We start from the raw sequence: 19698 nt of genomic DNA, 5'->3' as shown, positions 1-19698 counted from the left end.
ATGTAATATACCTACATAATTGGCATAAAAAGCATAGATAAGGAAAATTTTTTTTCCAAAATATTATTCAATGTAGAACTTAACAAATTTAGTAAGCAATACTGCAGTTTGTATAGAGAGTTGGCAAGATTAATTTCACATTTATTTCTGCCAAGAAAACTGAAAAAAATACAAGTTAAAATAACTAAGGAAAGAACACGGACCAACTAAATGGAGTTACCTGTAACTACAGTCAAGGTGGAATGTCTCAGCAGAACATTAGGCCATTGTTTCTCAGCTTGGCATGAAGACTCCCAGCATCAGAGTCACTCTGGAATCTATAAAAATGCAGATTATAGATTTTGTTTGTTATACAAAATTACATATAAGAGGTTGTGAGGGGAATGGGAAAATAAACAAGGAGAGAAATGAATTACAGTAGATGGGGTAGAGAGAGAAGATGGGAGGGGAGGGGAGGGGAGATAGTAGAGGATAGGAAAGGTAGCAGAATACAACAGTTACTAATAGGGCATTATGTAAAAATGTGGATGTGTAACCGATGTGATTCTGCAATCTGTATTTGGGGTAAAATTGGGAGTTCAAAACCCACTTGAATCAAATGTATGAAATATGATATGTCAAGAGCTTTGTAATGTTTTGAACAACCAATAAAAAAAATTTTTTAAATAAATAAAGTTTGCATTCAAGGAAATGCAAATCAAAAAAAAATAGATTTTGGTATGAAGGCTCTCCCTCATAACAAACTAGAATCCCAAGAGGGGAATATGTTCTCTGTACACTTGGGATTTTCTCAATGCAACAAAAATATGTTTCTATTGAATTCTGCAGCTGTTGGTCAAGAACATTTTTAGTGGTAAAATTTATCAGAGGCCACTGACTTGAACAGAGCTCCTGCATGAGGCTCCAGCAGACCTAATCATAATGGAGTCATTCATACTGAAGTTCCAGATCCCCAAACCAAAACCAAGTTGTTTATCTAACCTCCTATGATATCAGGAAAAGGTGATGGATAAATCCCCAAACCTGTCAGTTCTCCCCAGCATGATAAAGAAGTCCGCCCTGTTTTAACCTTTACCTGGAAAGGAAGCTGGAATAACCTGATGTTAACCAGTCCACTTTTTTTTATTAGGCCATTTTCTTGTTTCTGCTCAAACTGCCATACAAAACCAGACTGTTCTGCCATGCCCAGTGTAGCACCCCTCTATTAATAGATGAAATGCTGTTTGATTCATGGATTGAAAATAAAAAGCCAATTATAGGTCATTTAACCAAATTTGCTGAAATTTTATCTTGTAAGAGTGATTTGAAATAGAAGGAAATAGGTCAAGTCAAGTGAAGGGGACATCTCTAGAAGTAAAGAAAGAGATCAGAGAGCAAATGCACTTGGGGGAACAGGACCCAGCTGCAACTGCTCTGCTCAGGTTCTTGCTGATTTGTTTTCTGTGTTTCCCCCAACAGTGCTGGTGTTCTCCACAGTCCTGGCTGAGACCCTGTGCTCTTCTCATTATGCAATCTCTAGCAGATCTTAACCATGCCAGACTTCAGGCTCCATGACCCAGTGCTCTTCCTTGACCTTTACCTTCTGCCAGATCACTGCTTCATGTCTACCTGCATTCTGGGCATCTGTCCCCACACTTAAGCTTATCTGTATTTCCCATAGCATTTTACAAAGGTTCTGTCATTAAAATCGACAAAAAAATAAGAAGCAAAAGATGCAAAAATCTTGTTAAACTCTTGAAACAGGATATACATGCTACTACTAGGTTAGCCCTTGACTTTGGGCTTTGAAAAACAGAGGTACTAAGTTGGTCATATATCAAGTTGGTTCAGTATAGATAATCTAACTCAAGCGCCCCAAAATAGATAACTATAACTATAACGTAAGCAAGCAAACACACCTAACTCAACCCAATTTGTAGCTAATTCAACCCAAGCACCCATTTCATTGAGCAAATTCCAATTCACTTGGGATAGTTCATAACATATGGGATGTGTCAGCAATAAACTCAGAAATTTGGGGATAAAGACATATAGCAATAAATAATATACATTAAGTCTGAAAGATTTTTTTTAAAATAACAATCATAAAAACAGTTAAATACCATCTGCCTCTGACTTGTAAATATTACACTCAGGAAAAGATGTGCTTAAGTTTTTTGTTTTTTTTTATTTCTTGAACAGAATTTTGTTTATGTGCTTTTTATGTTAGAATGAAAGAGCAGATAGATTGTACTATTAGCAACCCAAGGAATGACATCTCCAGCTATTTAGGACGCCCTATCCTGAGAGCTACTATAAGACAGTTAAAGAAATAAGGACTTTGAAATGCAGGCGCATCCCAGCTACAGCGGACTCCAGAGCAGCGCCACCGTGGCAAGAGGCGACAAGAGAAGCCAGTTTAAGAACCGTGCAGGGATGGAGCACTGTCCTCTGTCAAAACACATATCCACAGGTTCCTAATAAACCATCTTCTGTTCCAGAAAAGAAACTTTGCAAACTAAAGAAAGCTAACTGCAGCAGCAGAGCGTGCGGGCAGGACTCCAAGTCGCGCTTGTGCGCATGTGCGGAGGGCTACGCGCTCAGCCGAGACCGGAAGTCCTGTGAAGGTAAAGCGGACCCGCGGAGGGAGTGTCGGACGTCAAGAACTGTTTTCAGGGGCCAGGAGGGCGTCACTGGGAAATCGACTTCAAGTTAGCTTGCTTTAACCCAGGAGAGCACTTTTATTTATTTTTTTCTTCTGTTTTTAAAGTCTTTATAATACTCCGAGGTCTCTTTTTTAGAAACAATATCCTGTGTTCCTACCTCAAATACAGAGGCTGCTCAGGGGTTTTGATAAGGAGGGGGAGGGGGTTCTCTGAGCCTCTTTGCGTTTGACTTTGTGCAAAATTTCAGGATAGGCACTTTTTAAGAGAGCGGTTCCATAGCTACCATCGGATTCTCAGAGCATATGACTGTCACATCTATTCCATAAAGATCTAATCTGGAAGGAGGAAAACTGAGGCTCAGGCTAGTCCTCTAGGACGCCTCCTGTTTCAAAATTCCAAGCCCTATTTAATGAACCCACGAGATGTCTGCATCCCTTCTCCTGGAAGGTGCTGTGATTTAGGGAAGAAAAGAACCCAATGGCTGCAGGAAACATAAAGTGGCATCAGTTTCCGTAAATCTGGCACCTAGTTATGAAGGGGCATCCCCTTTCTCCACAGAGAAGCCCCCTTCACCATGGCTGATTTTAGGACTGTCAGAAAAAGAGTCCAATGTAGATAAACTTCCTATTTTCTTGTCACCCTGTTTACTTGGCCACTGGTCAAGAGGATACCAGCACTCCAGGTGTTGGACACCTCCTTACTAGTTTTTCACAAAGGTATCCAGTATAGTACTTTGAAGAAATGTGCAAACAAGGCCTCTGGCCTTGAGCTGGGCTTCACAGAGATGTCTACATTTTTAAGATAAGTTACAAATGGGCTCCATGGTAACAGCTGGCAGGGGGAGGATAGAAAGAAGCTCTCCCCTTTTCAGGAGTTGTCCTTGAAGAGTTAACATGTCCAGAACAGTGAAAGAAAAGGCTGCTTTTATGTGAACTTCTGCAGACTGTGAACTTCTGAGCCCCTCCCCTTACATGCTGGGTATAAAACTCTGAAACTCCCTGAACTCTGGGTTCGGGGGATTGATTGATTACAGCAAGGGCTGTGCCCTCTGAACCTGGCTGCAGCCAAATAAAACTGTTTCCTGCTGTCTTCGGTGCCTTGCCTCGTTTGTCCCTACAACAGTTATAGTCCCCTGCTTACAGGGCACCAATGGGAAGGGAAAAGCTGTGAGGTGCAGAAGCTGTGAGCTGGAAGGCTGGCGCTTCAGTTGGAGCAAAGCTGCTAAGGAGTGTTTCTACTTTTAGGGGAAGGGCTCCCCTTGGTCTTGAGAAAAGTAAATAGCAGAATAGGAATTGTCCAAACTGATTAAGAAACTTCCAACAGTTCCTAACTTGAATGGCATGCTGTATCGTTTCAAGGCATATAGTGCTATATTTTTATCAAAAGTTAATTCTAGTCCAAAAAAATCAGTATAAATTATAACACAGTAAAAATGCCTTTCATGATCATCGGACTGACTTCTTTTTCTCTTTCTGAGAATTGGAAAAACATCCTTCCCATGGTCAGTTACAGCATATACTACCCTACTTTGTGCTTACTAATTAGTAATATCACAGTTTATTTTCAGAAACAACCATTTGATTGTGATTTCCTTTTGTCATTGTGTAGATGTCAATGAATGTGCCTTTTGGAATCATGGCTGTACTCTTGGGTGTAAGAACATTCCTGGATCCTATTATTGCACATGCCCTGCAGGATTTGTTCTGCTTTCTGATGGAAAACGATGCCATCGTAAGTCACAAAAACAAGTATTTATTGCATTATTCTTCTTAATTTTCAATAATGTTTTTGAGTGAACTATGATGGGTTGATAGTCTTCAGTTAGCAGTGTGCATCAGAATTACCTTGGAGCTTAATTTTGTTTTGCTTTTTGAAATATGGATAACTAGATTTTACTATAGATATTTAAAATAAAAACTACCAGGGTTGGGATACACACACACACACACACACACACACACACATATATATAATATAATCTGTGCTTGAGTAAGTCATTGTTTCTAGGTCTTTGGGGGCATCAATGCTGGCAATACACATATTAAAAAGAAAAAGATACATTCTAAATGTATATGGATATTCCCAGTGCAAATTTAGGATTAAATATTCAGATACCTTAAGATAATTTTTTTTATTGAATCTACTAGTATGGCTAAGTACAAATGAGAGTTTCAACTCATGTTTATTATCTATTCCTTCTTCAAAGATGGTGGAATAAGTCAGTCTAGATATCGTCTATGCTTATGAAAGCAGGCACATTGAAATGGATGAATGATAATTGTTAGGGTAGCTGGTGCAAATATCCATAAGAGACACTTCTCTGAGTCAAGCAAAGATTTATTTACAGAGAATATCTGCCAGGCTGCCCTTCTTCAAGGAGCAACAGCCTGCTGAAAAAATTTAACTATATAGTCATGTACAATGAAGTGGTTAAAAAATAACCCAGGGGGCTGGGGTTGTGGCTCAGTGACAGAGAGCTTGCCTTTCACATGTGAGGTACTGGGTTCAATCCTCAGCACCACATAAAAATAAATAAACAAAATAAAGATATTGTGTCCATGTATAACTAAAAAATATCAAAAACCAAAATAACCCAGGGTCCTGTGATTGTTACTTGGCATCTTTGTTGTGGTTTCAGTAGTTAGGGACTCTTCGGAGATGGCTTAACGAGAAGGTCATGCCTGGGTGGGATTCTTAAGATGACAGGTGCTGATTTTCAAAATGGAATTACTTTGGCCTAAGGACCTAACAATAATGAATTTCTTGGAAATTACCCAGCATGCTTGTGCTTGTCTATGAAATTTGCCCCTCTCTTAATATCACAAATTTTGCCCACTGGCAAATATACTGAAGTACAGGATGTAAATTCCTCATAGGGCCCACTGTGTACCAAGTGTGGCAAATGTAATCTCACTTGATTCTCAAACCTTCTAGAAGTTTAATGTTACATATGCAATGTCATATTTGCCTTGCTTGGAATTTATTTTAATATTTGCTATAGGGTAGAGATTTACATTTCTCTCCCGAATCATTATTCAGTTATTTCTATACCATTATTGGATGATCTTTCACATGCTTACTAATTTTAAAATAACATCTTACGCAGTATGTTCTTATGTATACTTTAATCTTTTCTAATCTGAGCTTTCTGTCCTGTTGTATTATCTTCTGTCTATTCCTACACCCATTCTCCACTATTTTAATGATTGCACATTATTATGCATATATGATAATTTATCATACATTTTAATATTTGTTAAGAGCCTCTTATTTCTCTTCCTACACCTAATCATGCTCATAAAATGTCCTTAGTTTTTTGTTTTTTTTTTTGGTACATGAAATCTGTTTTCCAGGTGAACTTGAGAATCACTTCTTCAGGTTCCAAAACTCTCAGAATTTTGATGACTAAGAGCTTGAAAAATCTTATTTGAGATAATAGAAATTCAGAAGAAACTGGATACATTTTCCAAAATCAGAACTCTTTCAGTTTACAGATTTGAAATTTTTTCTTTATACCTACAATTACCATGGCATTTCATAAATGTTTGTTCTTTTTTTAACTTCTTTTTTTTCAGGAGAACACTTTTTGTTAGCAACAGATTGTAATAAAGTTTCACAACTCTGATTTAACACTAATCTTAACTTTGTTCTTCATTAATTAGCATTCGTTTCCTGTCCAAGCAATGCATCTAAATGCAGCCATGGATGTGTTCTGACATCAGATGGGCCCCTGTGTTTCTGTCCTGAAGGCTCAGTGCTTGGGAGAGATGGAAAAACATGTAGTGGTGAGTTTATTTGCCTCTTATTGGTTTGAATATAAACATTTTCTAAGTGATACCCCAAAACTGATCTTATTGCCAAAGGAGAATAGATTTTCCAGTATTACACACTGAAAGATATTTATGTAACAGATTAACATATAGATTTAAATTTCTTTTTAGAAAAGATGCATAGTGTAGTGGTTTTGATCAAGGGCTTTGAAGTTAGTCCTTAGGTAGTATTACCAGTTACAGTTATGGCAGTGTGTTTTAGACTATAGTTACTTGACCTCTTTTAGTCTTTGCTTCCTCATCTGTAACAGTACTGACTTGCCTCCTGGATTGAATGAGATGGCAGAGGCAGAGTGTCCTCAGTCTGTTGATTGCACCTAATAAGGAACTCTCTACTTTTATCTTTATAGAGGTTTATGCATAAAGAAGTCTGGATATAACCCGAGATTAAAAGAAAAGTCATGGACAGCTTTATGATTTTTAAATAAAAAAATAGAAGAGAGGGGCTGGGGATGTGGCTCAAGCAGTAGCACGCTCGCCTGGCATGCGCAGGGCACTGGGTTCGATCCTCAACACCACATAAAAATAAAGATGTTGTGTCTACCGAAAAAAACTAAAAAAATAAATATTAAAAAAAAATAGAAGAGAATGCTAATTTTATGGGATAAAGTGTGCCCATTTTTTAATTTATACCATACGATTTATTTTTTTTAGTCATACATGACAGAATATATTTTGACATATAATACATACATGGAATGTACATACATCAATCATATTGTCTATTCTATTCTGCTGGAAGTGTGCCCATTTTTAGAATTAAAAGTAAAGCCAATTAAGATTTTTTAAAACCTAGGAAATGCAAAAGAAGTCAAGAGACTGAAAATGCAAGAGAGAAAAAAATGCATTACTCATTAGAAAGAGTTAGACCAGCTACCACACCCACTAAAACTTACTGTGTTCTTCAACCAGTTGTCAGCATGCTTGTTCTTGAACTCAGGGTTGCAACAAGAGGATGGGGGTCATTGGAATGTGAGGCATTATCATTCAAGATGTTGAGTTTACTGAAGGGGGGCACTTAGGATATTCTGAAAAATAAACTTGATTGCAGCTGTCTGAATGATTGAGGAGGTGGTTTTCAAAATCAACATATAGTTGGTACATTCCATACTTTGGTGAAAATTATAATATATTGAATGACTTAACATCATTACAAAGCAACTGTTTTTTGTAGGCTGTTCATCACCTGATAACGGTGGCTGTAGCCAGCTCTGTCTTCCTCTCAGCCCAGTATCTTGGGAATGTAGTTGCTTTCCTGGGTATGACCTACAACCAGACCAAAAAAGCTGTGCTGCTTCAGGTTAGTGCTGGGGTTGTTTGGAAGTGTGTTTCTGCAAAAGATAACATGAAAGTATTTTATTTAGAAAGATGGGAAGTTGAATTGCTTTTGACTTCTTGATAGAAGATCTGATTTTTTTATTTTTGGAAATGGAAAATGAATCTTATGAATATGAATAATTAATTAATTATAACATAAATAATAATCATGTTTTTAAAGAATATTTCTGGCATCCAGCAAAAAATATTTGCCATAATGTCATATATGGTATTTTTAGTAGATAAGAAAGTTATGGGGGCTGGGGATATAGCTCAGTTGGTAGAGTGCTTGCTTTGCATGCACAAGGCACTGGGTTCAATCCCCAGTATTACCAAAAAAATAAAAAAAGAAAGTTATGACCAGAATAGTCTTAAATACCTTATAGTATTTAAGTATATACTTATATACTTTATAGTTAAGAGGTGTTCAATAATATTTGTTATTGTTGATTTGATTTTCATTTCTCTAGTGAATGCAATAATTATAATACTTTGATAAATTCTGTTCTTTTCATGTCAAAATTTAATATTAAATTGTATGCTTCTGCTATTTTTTCATCTTCTGATATTTATCTCTTGTGTCCTTCAACAGCCTTGGAAATCTTAGATTTATGCCAAATGCATTTCATCTCTCCTGAACGTTAATTATGCTGATAATTGGAATAACATAATAATGATTCTATATAGCTGGACTTAGAGCACAATACTCTCAACTTTTCAAGGCCTCAGTAATATAGTATAATTTGAGTACTGAGAATACTCAAGGGGTCTTATTATAAATTTAAATAATCACATGTCCCTTTCAGAAGAGCCTAGGTCAAGGAAGTTTATTTATTCTAATATGAATTTAATATGTGTGATACAAGGAGATTACAGCCCTAAGATTTGCATCATTTAATTATGCTTTTGGTAATTTAGTGTGGCTTTTTAAAAGTAATTTGCATTTTAAAAGCAGACATCTAGAGAAGAAGAATCTAGTGATAAAATTTTGGCAATGTGCTACTTCATGGTACAGAATGGCTTCCTGCCTGTTTTTGCCTATATCACACTGGTGGGAAACTAGAAGACTAACATTGTAGAAATTGAAGAAGAGGGTGCAATGAAAGGGAAGAGTAGAAGTGCCTTTTGTGTTTTAAGGCATGCTTTAAACACAGACATATTGGAAATTTAATTAACAGGACCACAACCATTTTTGATGTTTGCCAATTCTCAAGATATTCGTCATATGCACTTTGATGGAACAGATTATGGAACCCTGCTCAGCAAGCAGATGGGAACAGTTTTTGCACTAGATCATGACCCTGTGGAAAATAAGGTATGGGTTTGTTGCCTGAACAGATGTGAGTGTGCTATAAAGACAGAACAGAGGAGATTATCCTAACAGATGACATTGGCTACTTGAAAATCTTCTGTTAAACTGAGAATGATTAGACCTGTAACAACTTACATGTAGATAGTGGAACATCATTTGGGAAATCATAAGGCTTTCCTGTTATCATATCCCTTTGCAGGGTTCTTGCTGGGATTCACTGATTTTATTGGGGATGATTGTACAGGATTATCAGGTTAGTTTCCTCTTTGGAGATGAAGATGGGAGACTAGCACAAGTTCATGCAAAAGGAGCTCCATAAATAGGTTTTTTGATTATTTGCTAGTAGTGGGAAGAATAGGGAGTTAAGGTTGGGTCAAAGTATAAATTAGTAATTTGCATTTAATACATGTCATTGAGAGAGGGAATTGCATGACCTTTGAACTATGAAAATCCGAAAGCACAGTTTTATGACTGTTGTGGGAATGGCAGTCTTGCAACATTATTTATATAATACTCAATTTTACATAAAAGTTTTTTATGTAACTTAGAATTTCTATATTATTAAGGCTGACCAGTCCCTCTTTTGTTTCTTCTTTTTTTTTAAATATCCAGAATATGTTTATTTACTTTTAAAATATTTCCATTAACTAACTTAATGATTAATGTTCTTATTTTCTTGCTACTCAAACTCTGGTATTTGACCCAACTAGCATCAACATCACCTGAAAATACAACTTCCAGACTAGTAGGCTTCTCTCCAGTCCACTGAATCCAAATCTACATTTTAACAAGATTTCCAGATAATTCATATGCAAATTTGAGTTTGAGAAACACAGTTCTAGTAGAGTTTTTTCATGAGAAGTACCCATATTTGTCTTTATGAAATATTACCTCTTCTTTATGAATGTAACTCATCAAATAATAATTCATTCACAAAATGGGAACTCATTAAATAATAGCCTATTAAAAATGCTATGAGCCAGAAGACAATTTAATGGAATTTGTGGAATTTTAATCGTGAGCACATATGTTTACCTAAACCTATAATTGATGAGATTATTAGGTAAACATGAGCTCCCGGTTAAAATTCCACAAATTCCATTAAATTGTCATCTGACAATTTAATACTCTGATGAAATTCTTATGTCTGATAGCCTGCATACTAGATTGAAAAAGAACTTTGTGCCTATAAAATTGGATAAGACAGATAAATTAAAATAAAATTATGTAAGTTTAGAGATGAAAGGAACCTTAGGAAATATGTAACTTCCTCATTTTTGTAGTCTGGAAAATTGAGGTTAGGTAACCAAAGCAGTCCTGCAAATAAATTAGAAAACTGAGAGGAACCCATGTCTCTTGAGTCACCCCGAAGTGCAGTGCTGTGTACTGAACAGTAGAAGATACAGCTTACCTAGTGTCCTCATTAAATTACACATCATTGCTCCCTTTCAGGCTGTAGAGGCCACTGATGTGTTCCAGTACAAAGACTATGTCATTGACTAATGATCAAATATTCTTTTAACCTTTATTTTATTTATTCCTATTTTATGTGGTGCTGAGGATTGGACCCAGTGCCTCACACATGCCAGGCAAGTGCTCTACCACTGAGCCACAACCCCAACCCCCAATGATCAAATATGAAAAAACAATGAGTAGAACTATGTGCCAGGAACTAAGAATTTATGTATGCATATCATGTGACCTAATGAGGCTGATATTATATTCCTATTCTACTAATAAGAAAACTAAGACTCTGAGACACTAAGTAACTTGCTTTTGGTTACACACATCTGGGAGCAGCATAGTTGGGGTTTAGTTGCTGATGTGTCTAACTCATTTTTAAACCGGGCTCTTAACAATTTTACTCGGTGACCTGAAGGCTTACTTATCCCCTTTATCTATGTTCCATGTTCAGTTTTTAAAGACAAATTAGAAACACCTGTTTTCTCTATTGTAGATATATTATGCCCACACAGCTCTGAAATGGATAGAGAGAGCTAATATGGATGGTTCCCAGAGAGAAAGGCTTATTGAGGAAGGAATAGATGTGCCAGAAGGTCTTGCCGTGGACTGGATTGGCCGCAGATTCTACTGGACAGACAGAGGGTATGTTTCCTGGTTCACTTTTTTTTTTTCTGTTGCTTCTTTTTTTTTTTAATTTTTTATTGTTGGTTGTTCAAAACATTGCATAGTTCTTGGTATATCATATTTCACCCTTTGATTCAAGTGGGTTATGAGCTCCCATTTTTACCCCATATACAGATTGCAGAATCACATTAGTTACACATCCATTGATTTACATATTGCCATACTAGTGTCTGTTGTGTTCTGCTGCCTTTCCTATCCTCTACTATCCCCCCTCCCCTCCCCTCCCCTCTTCTCTCTCTGCCCCCTCTACTGTCATTCATTTGTCCCCCTTGTATTATTTTTCCCTTTCCCCTCACTTCCTCTTGTATGTACTTTTGTATAACACTGAGGGTCTCCTTCCATTTCCATGCAATTTCCCTTCTCTCTCCCTTTCCCTCCCACCTCTCATCCCTGTTTAATGTTAATCTTCTTCCTGGTTCACTTTTAAGCCACAGGAGATGGAAGCAATGAAAGAGATACACCACTTGCTTTATCCTCCATTTTGAACACAGATAAATATTGCTGGGTGCTTGGTACCCAGCCAGTGGAGGAGACAGGCCCCATTGCTGTCCACTTCCCTGCCTCTGCCCACCATCAAGCAAGATACTCCTCCCTTCATCAAGACTGAATCCATATCCACAGGAGGATTTCAAAGACCAAGAAAGCAGCCATCTGTTTTTGCCCCTCAGATTGTGTGTGAGACACCCAAGGCCTGTCTGAACACAGTTAGTAAGCATTCTTTGAGTAACTGCTGAGGATGAGGCACTCTCCTAGGTAACATGGGAGACTACAAAGGAGAATGGGATGTGCTCGTCTTTGCAGTCAGCTCTTAGTTTATTTGGGGAGGTAAGGCATATTTCCCCAGCAAAACCTTAATCAAGTACTTGGATTAAATATCAGTACAAGAAATGTCGAGGCCTTGTATAATTGCCCAGTGAAGGGTGTACACTCCCCAAGGGATTGCTGGAAGGAGTTTCAGAAATCAGCTAGCCTAAGTGTGTTCTTTTTACATGTGAAGAATGTAAAGCTCAGAGAGTCTGAATTATTCCAGGGTACCCAGCATTCAAGAGATAAATGTGGTTCCTGTTGAGCCAGCATGAAGTGGGGCTTATGGAGTTTTGATGAAATTTCAGGGGAACAGAGGGATGGTCCACTTTCCTTTTGGTGGGTAACCACAGAATCAAAGTGAAGTTGGGGTATTTCTGTCCTCTGGGTACCCTACTCTCAGGGCTGCTCTGTGTGAGCCTGGGAACAGAACAGGGTAGGGTGGAGGAGAGTCAATAAGAAGGATTGCATCCCTTATGGTGCCAGAGGAACCTTAAACTAGAGCCCCTCACAGGATAATATGAAGGGTGCTGTGTGTTCTAGGATATTTTGTCAAAATAACTGAGTGCCATGAAGTGAAATGGTAGCCATCCTGGGTATCAGGCAACTATGCAGCCATGTTTCACCTCTGCGAAGACAGCACTTCTTACATGGGCAAGTCCCAGGGAATGGGTTTATATGCTTGAGTGTAGGTTTTCTATGTCCTAGAAAAATCTCATTTGGTCTGGATAACTGATGGGAAACAGGTTCTACAAAACAAGCCACATGTATGGTATGGTGTGAAGTTATGTATAAAATGGCCCTTCTGTTTTCAGGGCAAGTTTATTTTTTACTCATTCATTATTCCTTTGTTCACTTAATCAGACCTTTATTACTTTATTATTTGTATGTTTACTTATTGAACAACTATAGTGCATTAGACACTGGGCTAAGAGCCTTATACCCATGATACTATGAAATCCCAAAGAGGTAAGTTTTCTTACCTCCAATTTAAAGGTTAAGAAAATCAATAGTCAAAGAGGTAAAATGACTTTCCAAGATCAAGGAGCACATAAGTAGTAGATATGAAATTGGAATGCAAGGATAACCATCTCCAAAGCTTATCCTCTTAATAATTAAAGAGATGGGCTGGGATTATAGCTCAGTGGTAGAGCTATACTAATATTCTGTGATATTAAATTACATAGTAACTCTTTGCCAAATGGGAACCAAAGAGGGATGGTTGTAGTCTCTACTGACCTAGGAATAGGCACGTTCAAATTAATATCTTACACCTAGGAAGCTCTACCACTGAGTTATACTCACCCCATGGTTCAATTTCTAGCACCACAGAATAATTCTGCCTCCTTCAATCAGAGTTGATTAATGTGCTCCACCCAGAGTAATGTAACAAATTAAAGTCGGTTATCAAAATTATAAATCATAATATCAGCCTCCTTCATGTTGAACTACTTAATAGAAATTTTAAATATCAGCTATGCATAATAATAGAACTCAAACATAGTTGTTCTTGTAAGAGTAAATGTTGATCAGGATGACAGTTGTCAACCACTCTTAGGCTTTTTAAGGATGCTTGGTCTTCTCATATTTCCCCCAATTTGCAAGTCACCTCTAATTTTAACAGTGTTTGATTAATAGCACCATGGTACCTACTGCAGAGGCAATGCTTTCAGGAGATAGAAACCTCCATATCCTGGAGAATAAGACCTCAAATCCCCTACTTTATTGACTTCAGTAATGACTGGTCCTTTTTAAGTCCTCACCCCTCTAAAGGCAGCTGCTAAAAGACAACCTTTAATTTGTCTGCAAATGAGAGGTTTATAGTTTGAAAACCTTGATATTAGTTAGAAATTGGATTTAAATACTGAGATTCTAATCCTGTGATATTAGATTACATAGTAACTCTTTGCCAAATGGGAACCAAAGAGGGATGGTTATAGTCTCTCCTGGTGTAGGAAAAGGCATGTTCAAATTAACATCTTATACCTAGGAGAAACTAATTAATAATTTCACTGGCAATGCTATTATTTAGTATTAAGGAATCCTAATTTCTAAAGCCAATTGCCGTATAAAAAAGAGCCAAGAAAGTAAATGTGTTTACTCATTCTATGGGGTAACAGAAACTACCATAAGATAAAATTTACTTTTAGGATTCTTGATGGACAACTCATACCCTGGAAACTGGGTGGGCTCTTGTCTTGGAGAATCCCCTTTTACTTATCTTGTCCCCTTGTATTTTAATTTCCTGGTATAAATATTGGGATACTAATTAAGAATATGTTTCAAAACAATAGAATTTGTGGGCTTCTTGGTGCTAACTGTGTGTGTGTGTGTGTGTGTGTGTGTGTGTGTTAGAGAAAGAGAAAAAAGGGCGGGGGTGGGGGAGTAGCTCAGAATGTCTATCTTTGCATACCAGGAGCAGAGAACTTTCTTTTCAAAAATCAAGTTGAAAATAACAAACACTTTTATTTTATGTATATTTTAGGAAATCTCTCATTGAAGGGAGTGACTTAAATGGAAAACATCGTCAAATAATCCTTAAGGAGAACCTATCTCAGCCCCGAGGAATTGCTGTTCATCCAGTGGCCAAGTAGGTATTTAAGACAATAAGGTACCTTTCTGCATAGGTCACATGACAGTTATATTTGTTATGCCAGGGTCCATAATTTATCTTAAGACTTCAGGTGGTCAGTGGAATCAGAAGCCAAGAAAATCCATGAGATCTATAAATGTTCAGAAATGATGTGACTAGCAAGCATTCCTCATCTTTTTAATGTCTTTTGATTTTCTGTTCTTATGTAGTAATTTTGTTGACATGCCTTTTTATTTTAAGCAAATTCAATTTCTTTTTTAAAAATAGGCTGTACATCATTAACCAATTAGACTTAAGTCCATTAATTTACTCTTTAAAAATCTACATGATTATTTATTGAGCAGAAAAGAATTTGGATTGTGTGACTTATGAATTCCATTTAGGGAAGCCATAAGATGATTTCACATGATAGGCCATTTCTAGATTTAGACAAGATTAAATATAAATTATGAAAATTTAAAAGATTTTATGCTGTTTATTATTGAATTAGTATCACATTTTAGCTTAGGGGTTAGAGAATTAAGGAGAATAAAGGATTCCTTCCTGATTGTTAAAAAGCAAAGACAAAAACCAACCCGGTTTTATTTATGATGGAAATTTCACAGGGGTCCATGGGAGATAATATATTGTAGTAATTGAGAATTGATTTGTAGTCAGCCAAATTAAAGCAGTGCGAATATAACCAACTCTAAACAGGCCAATAAGTATATACTGAACCATAATGACTTTAAAAAAAAGTAGGTGTCCGGCACCTGATTATGGAACTTAAAATTAGCTGAGTAAACAGTGCACTGTAAAACTGGAAAACAGATAAATGTGCTTTTCCTTTTATGTTATAGTTTTACTCATGCATAACAGAAAACAGGTGTTGGGTGTGTGGGAGACTCCCCGCTGAAGTTATGTTTCAGTCTCCTGAGAACGTCACAGAATCCCTAACCCCTCTCCCTTCTCTCAGAAGGGCGTCAAGTCCAAGAGCGCCAAATTCAAAGGTTTTCTCAACCAATCCCTGCAGGACACAGTGTCTGCTCCCAGTTCCTGAGTCACCCTGCCAATCAGCACCTGCCACATCCCCTACTCAACCCTTCTTAAGCCGAAACTTATAAGCATACCCTCTCTGCTCTCTGCCCTCTGCCCTCTTCCCCTCTTCCTCTTCTTTCTCTCCTCTCACTTCTTTCTTCTCTCTTCCTCTCTGTTCTCTTTCTCTCTGCCCTCCTCCTCTCCTCTGCTCTCTGCCTCTCTTTTTCTTCTCCTTCGGGCAGCCCCCCAATAAAATCTCTTGGTTGAATCTCCACCTTGGGTGAGTCACTTGCCTTTTAACAGGCTAGCAAGATTCATGACTTTTCAGTAATATCAAAGTATTCACTCAAGCACACTTTGATAATATTACTACAATTTTTAAACTAATTCCTTTTTAAATCTAATGATCTGATCTGTAATTCAGTATTTCTGGTCCAAGATGTTTTACATAGACCAGATACTTGTTTTGCTTCTGAAAATTATTTGTTTTCAAGATGCCATGTTATATTCTCTCTGCATTCTTCAGTGTACCACTTTAGTATGTCCAAACATCATTTTTATTGATATTCTCAATGATAAGAAAGTAGAAGAACCCTTTCAAGCAGATTTCATTTATTGTGTGCTTTCTTGATTAAAGGAGATTATTCTGGACTGATATGGGGATTAATCCACGAATTGAAAGTTCTTCCCTTCAAGGCTCTGGCCGGCTGGTGATAGCCAGTTCAGATTTGGTAGAGCCCAGTGGAATAACCATTGACTACGTAATGGACACATTGTATTGGTGTGATGCCAAGCGGTCTGTGATTGAAATGTCCAGTCTGGATGGTTCCAAACGCCAAAGACTTGCCCAGAACGATGTAGGTGAGGCTTTGGGTGGCTGATTTCTTCATCTTGATTGAGTGTTCAGTGTAAAGCATGTTTACACACACATACACATACACACACTCTTAACCATACAGTGAGAAAGGAATAGGGGCACTTTTTCAGGGAATTATGAGCTATGAGGATCACTTTAACATTGGAATGTTTGGTAAAAGGTAGTGTTGTATAATCATTTCTCTTTTCCAAGATTTCTCAAAATCAGCATGAAAATGTCCCATTTTTCTGAACTTACTTGGGAATAAAAACTTGGTTCATCTATTATCATTTCTCATGTTTTAGAAAATTTCATTTCACAGCAGTGATGATATCATTTTCAGACACTAATGAATACCAGTTGATAACATGTGCAAATATTAATGAATATAGTTTGTCCACTGTTGTGTTTTCACATTTTGTATGGGGTATCATTATTGTCATAAATATCTTTAAAACACTACAGCCTTTAAAATAGAAGTATAAATGTCTTTGAAACTACATAAGCAGCGTGAGATTCATTATGATTCAGGGAATTTGCAAAGACAGTTTTTGAACTGGGCCATGTAGTAAATAGATGGTGACAAAAGGCAAAAAATGGCCTTTGTATGTTATAAATGCTGGGACATAGTGACTGAACTTAATTCTGAATTTACTAGGGAGGCTTTGAATGTTCTTGAGCAGGAGATGTAGACAAGATTGGCATCTCAGGATGACCACTTAGATAACAGTGTAAGGGGTTGGACTGGAATTTAGGCAGAAAAAAAAAAAAAAAAAAAAACCAGGAGGCTACATCAGTTTTCCAGGCAACAATTAATGAAAGTCTGAGTATAAAACATTGTCATTTAAAAGTGGAATGGAGAATTAAAAATTATTGTGGATAAAAAACTGAGAGGATATAATAACAGGTAGGATATAGAAGATGAGAGCCAGGAAAGTATTGAAGATGTTTTGGAGATTTAGAAAACTGGTTGGAGAGATTAAAAAAAAAAAAAAAAAGCAAGATCTCTATCATTTAGGAAATTAACAAACTAAAAATCTGTATAAAACATTTATTTTGCCTCTTTTCTTTAGTTTTAAAGGCAATCATGTTTTAGATTTCTGTTATATGTGAAATAGGGTAAGATAAGTATGATTTAAACTTTTTAGGTATTTCTAAGATTTTTTTTTAAATGAAACACATACCTCATAATAAATGATAAACTTGTATACAGTTTTAGCTCTACCCACCCATGTACTTAACAGGTTTTTATTCAATTGTCATAGAAGGTGGAGATACAGGGCTTAATAACAAATAGGATTTCTGTGAAGTCATGGAATCTGGTTGAGGAGACATAAATATTTTAAAAATATTTCCCAAATAAATATAAAATCATGACTTTGACATAGAGGGTAAAAAGGGACTTGAAATTTCCTAATTAGAATGTAAAAAACTGGGTTCGATCCTCAGCACCACATAAAAATAAAGATATTGTGTCCACCTGTAACTAAAAAATGAATATTTTTTTAAAATATTGTGATCTATAACTAATGTGACTTTCTATTGAAGGGTATTATCAAATAATTTTATATTAAATTATCTAAATAACTGTCCTCCTCATTATAAAGCCATCTACTAGTATTTATTTGGTGGTTTCACAACAGCCAATTCAGGATTTTTAACATAAAGATTGAATGAATTCATTTTTAATTTTAAAAAATCAATTAATTATGGCTCTTTGATAAAAAATAAGGATTATGTCTAGTATGGCTTATTTGTTGAAACACTATAGCTAATTCTAATATGTGCATCAACATGGATGGACATCATGCTAAGTGAAATAAACCAGTCCCCCAAAGAGAAATACTGTATACATTTCCACTTATTTGAGGTATCTAGAGTAGTTGAATTCATACAGACAAAAAGTGGAAAAGTAGGGCTGGGATTGTGGCTCAGCGGTAGAGCGCTCGCCTAGTATGGGCAGGACCCGGGTTTGATCCTCAGCACCACATAAAAATAAAGGCATTGTGTTGTATCCATCTGCACCTAAAAAATAAATATTAAATAAAAGAAAGTGGAAAAGTATTTACCAGGGGTTAGAAGGGAGAAAGAAATGGAGAGTTGTTTAATCAGTATAAGGTTCCACCTTTACAAGATGAAAAAGTCATGGAGATTGTTTCCACAGCAATATGTTAATATACTTAATACAACTGAACTGTATGTTTAGAAATGGTTAAAATGGTAAATTTTGTGTAAGGTGTTTTTTTTTTTAATTTTTATTGTTGGTTGTTCAAAACATTACATAGTTCTTGATATATCATATTTCACACTTTGATTCAAGTGGGTTATAAACTCCCATTTTTACCCCATATACAGATTGCAGAATCACATCAGTTACACATCCATTGATTTACATATTGCCATACTAGTGTCTGTTGTATTCTGCTGCCTTTCCTATCCTCTACTATCCCCCCTCCCCTCCCCTCCCCTCCCCTCTTTTCTCTCTACCCCCTCTACTGTCATTCATTTCTCCCCCTTGTATTATTTTTCCCTTTCCCCTCACTTCCTCTTGTATGTAATTTTGTATAACCCTGAGGGTCTCCTTCCATTTCCACGCAATTTCCCTTCTCTCTCCCTTTCCCTCCCACCTCTCATCCCTGTTTAATGTTAATCTTCTTCTCATGCTCTTCGTCCCTACTCTGTTCTTAGTTACTCTCCTTATATCAAAGAAGACATTTGGCAATTGTTTTTTAGGGATTGGCTAGCTTCACTTAGCATAATCTGCTCTAATGCCATCCATTTCCCTGCAAATTCTATGATTTTGTCATTTTTTAATGCAGAGTAATACTCCATTGTGTATAAATGCCACATTTTTTTTAATCCATTCGTCTATTGAAGGGCATCTAGGTTGGTTCCACAGTCTTGCTATTGTGAATTGTGCTGCTATGAACATCGATGTAGCAGTGTCCCTGTAGCATGCTCTTTTTAGGTCTTTAGGGAATAGACCGAGAAGGGGAATAGCTGGGTCAAATGGTGGTTCCATTCCCAGCTTTCCAAGAAATCTCCATACTGCTTTCCAAATTGGCTGCACCAATTTGCAGTCCCAGTGTAAGGTGTTTTTGCCATGATAAAAAGAACTATAGCACCCAGCCTGGTATAACATGCCTATAATCCCAGCAGTTTGGGAGGCTGAGGCA

General features: G+C 36.8%; 1 protein-coding gene and 1 non-coding gene across 2 annotated transcripts in view; both read left to right on the top strand.

Annotated features, from left to right (window-relative positions):
• Egf (epidermal growth factor) overlaps positions 1 to 19698 on the top strand; it is a 135020-nt gene that overhangs the window by 40782 nt on the left and 74540 nt on the right. The window contains exons 6-13 of the mRNA XM_027935537.2: positions 2481 to 2606; positions 4254 to 4376; positions 6308 to 6430; positions 7650 to 7775; positions 8971 to 9107; positions 11062 to 11210; positions 14542 to 14646; positions 16304 to 16527. Coding sequence (XP_027791338.2) covers positions 2481 to 2606; positions 4254 to 4376; positions 6308 to 6430; positions 7650 to 7775; positions 8971 to 9107; positions 11062 to 11210; positions 14542 to 14646; positions 16304 to 16527 — 1113 coding nt within the window. The remainder of the gene's footprint in view (positions 1 to 2480; positions 2607 to 4253; positions 4377 to 6307; positions 6431 to 7649; positions 7776 to 8970; positions 9108 to 11061; positions 11211 to 14541; positions 14647 to 16303; positions 16528 to 19698) is intronic.
• Trnaa-ugc (transfer RNA alanine (anticodon UGC)) lies at positions 8055 to 8127 on the top strand. The gene has a single exon. It is a non-coding gene; the product is annotated as a tRNA-Ala (tRNA).

Source organism: Marmota flaviventris, chromosome 7 (genome assembly GCF_047511675.1).
Source record: "Marmota flaviventris isolate mMarFla1 chromosome 7, mMarFla1.hap1, whole genome shotgun sequence".
Lineage (NCBI taxonomy): Eukaryota > Metazoa > Chordata > Mammalia > Rodentia > Sciuridae > Marmota > Marmota flaviventris.
The sequence above is the reverse complement of the archived record's forward strand: the minus strand, read 5'-3'. Positions and strand labels throughout refer to the sequence as shown.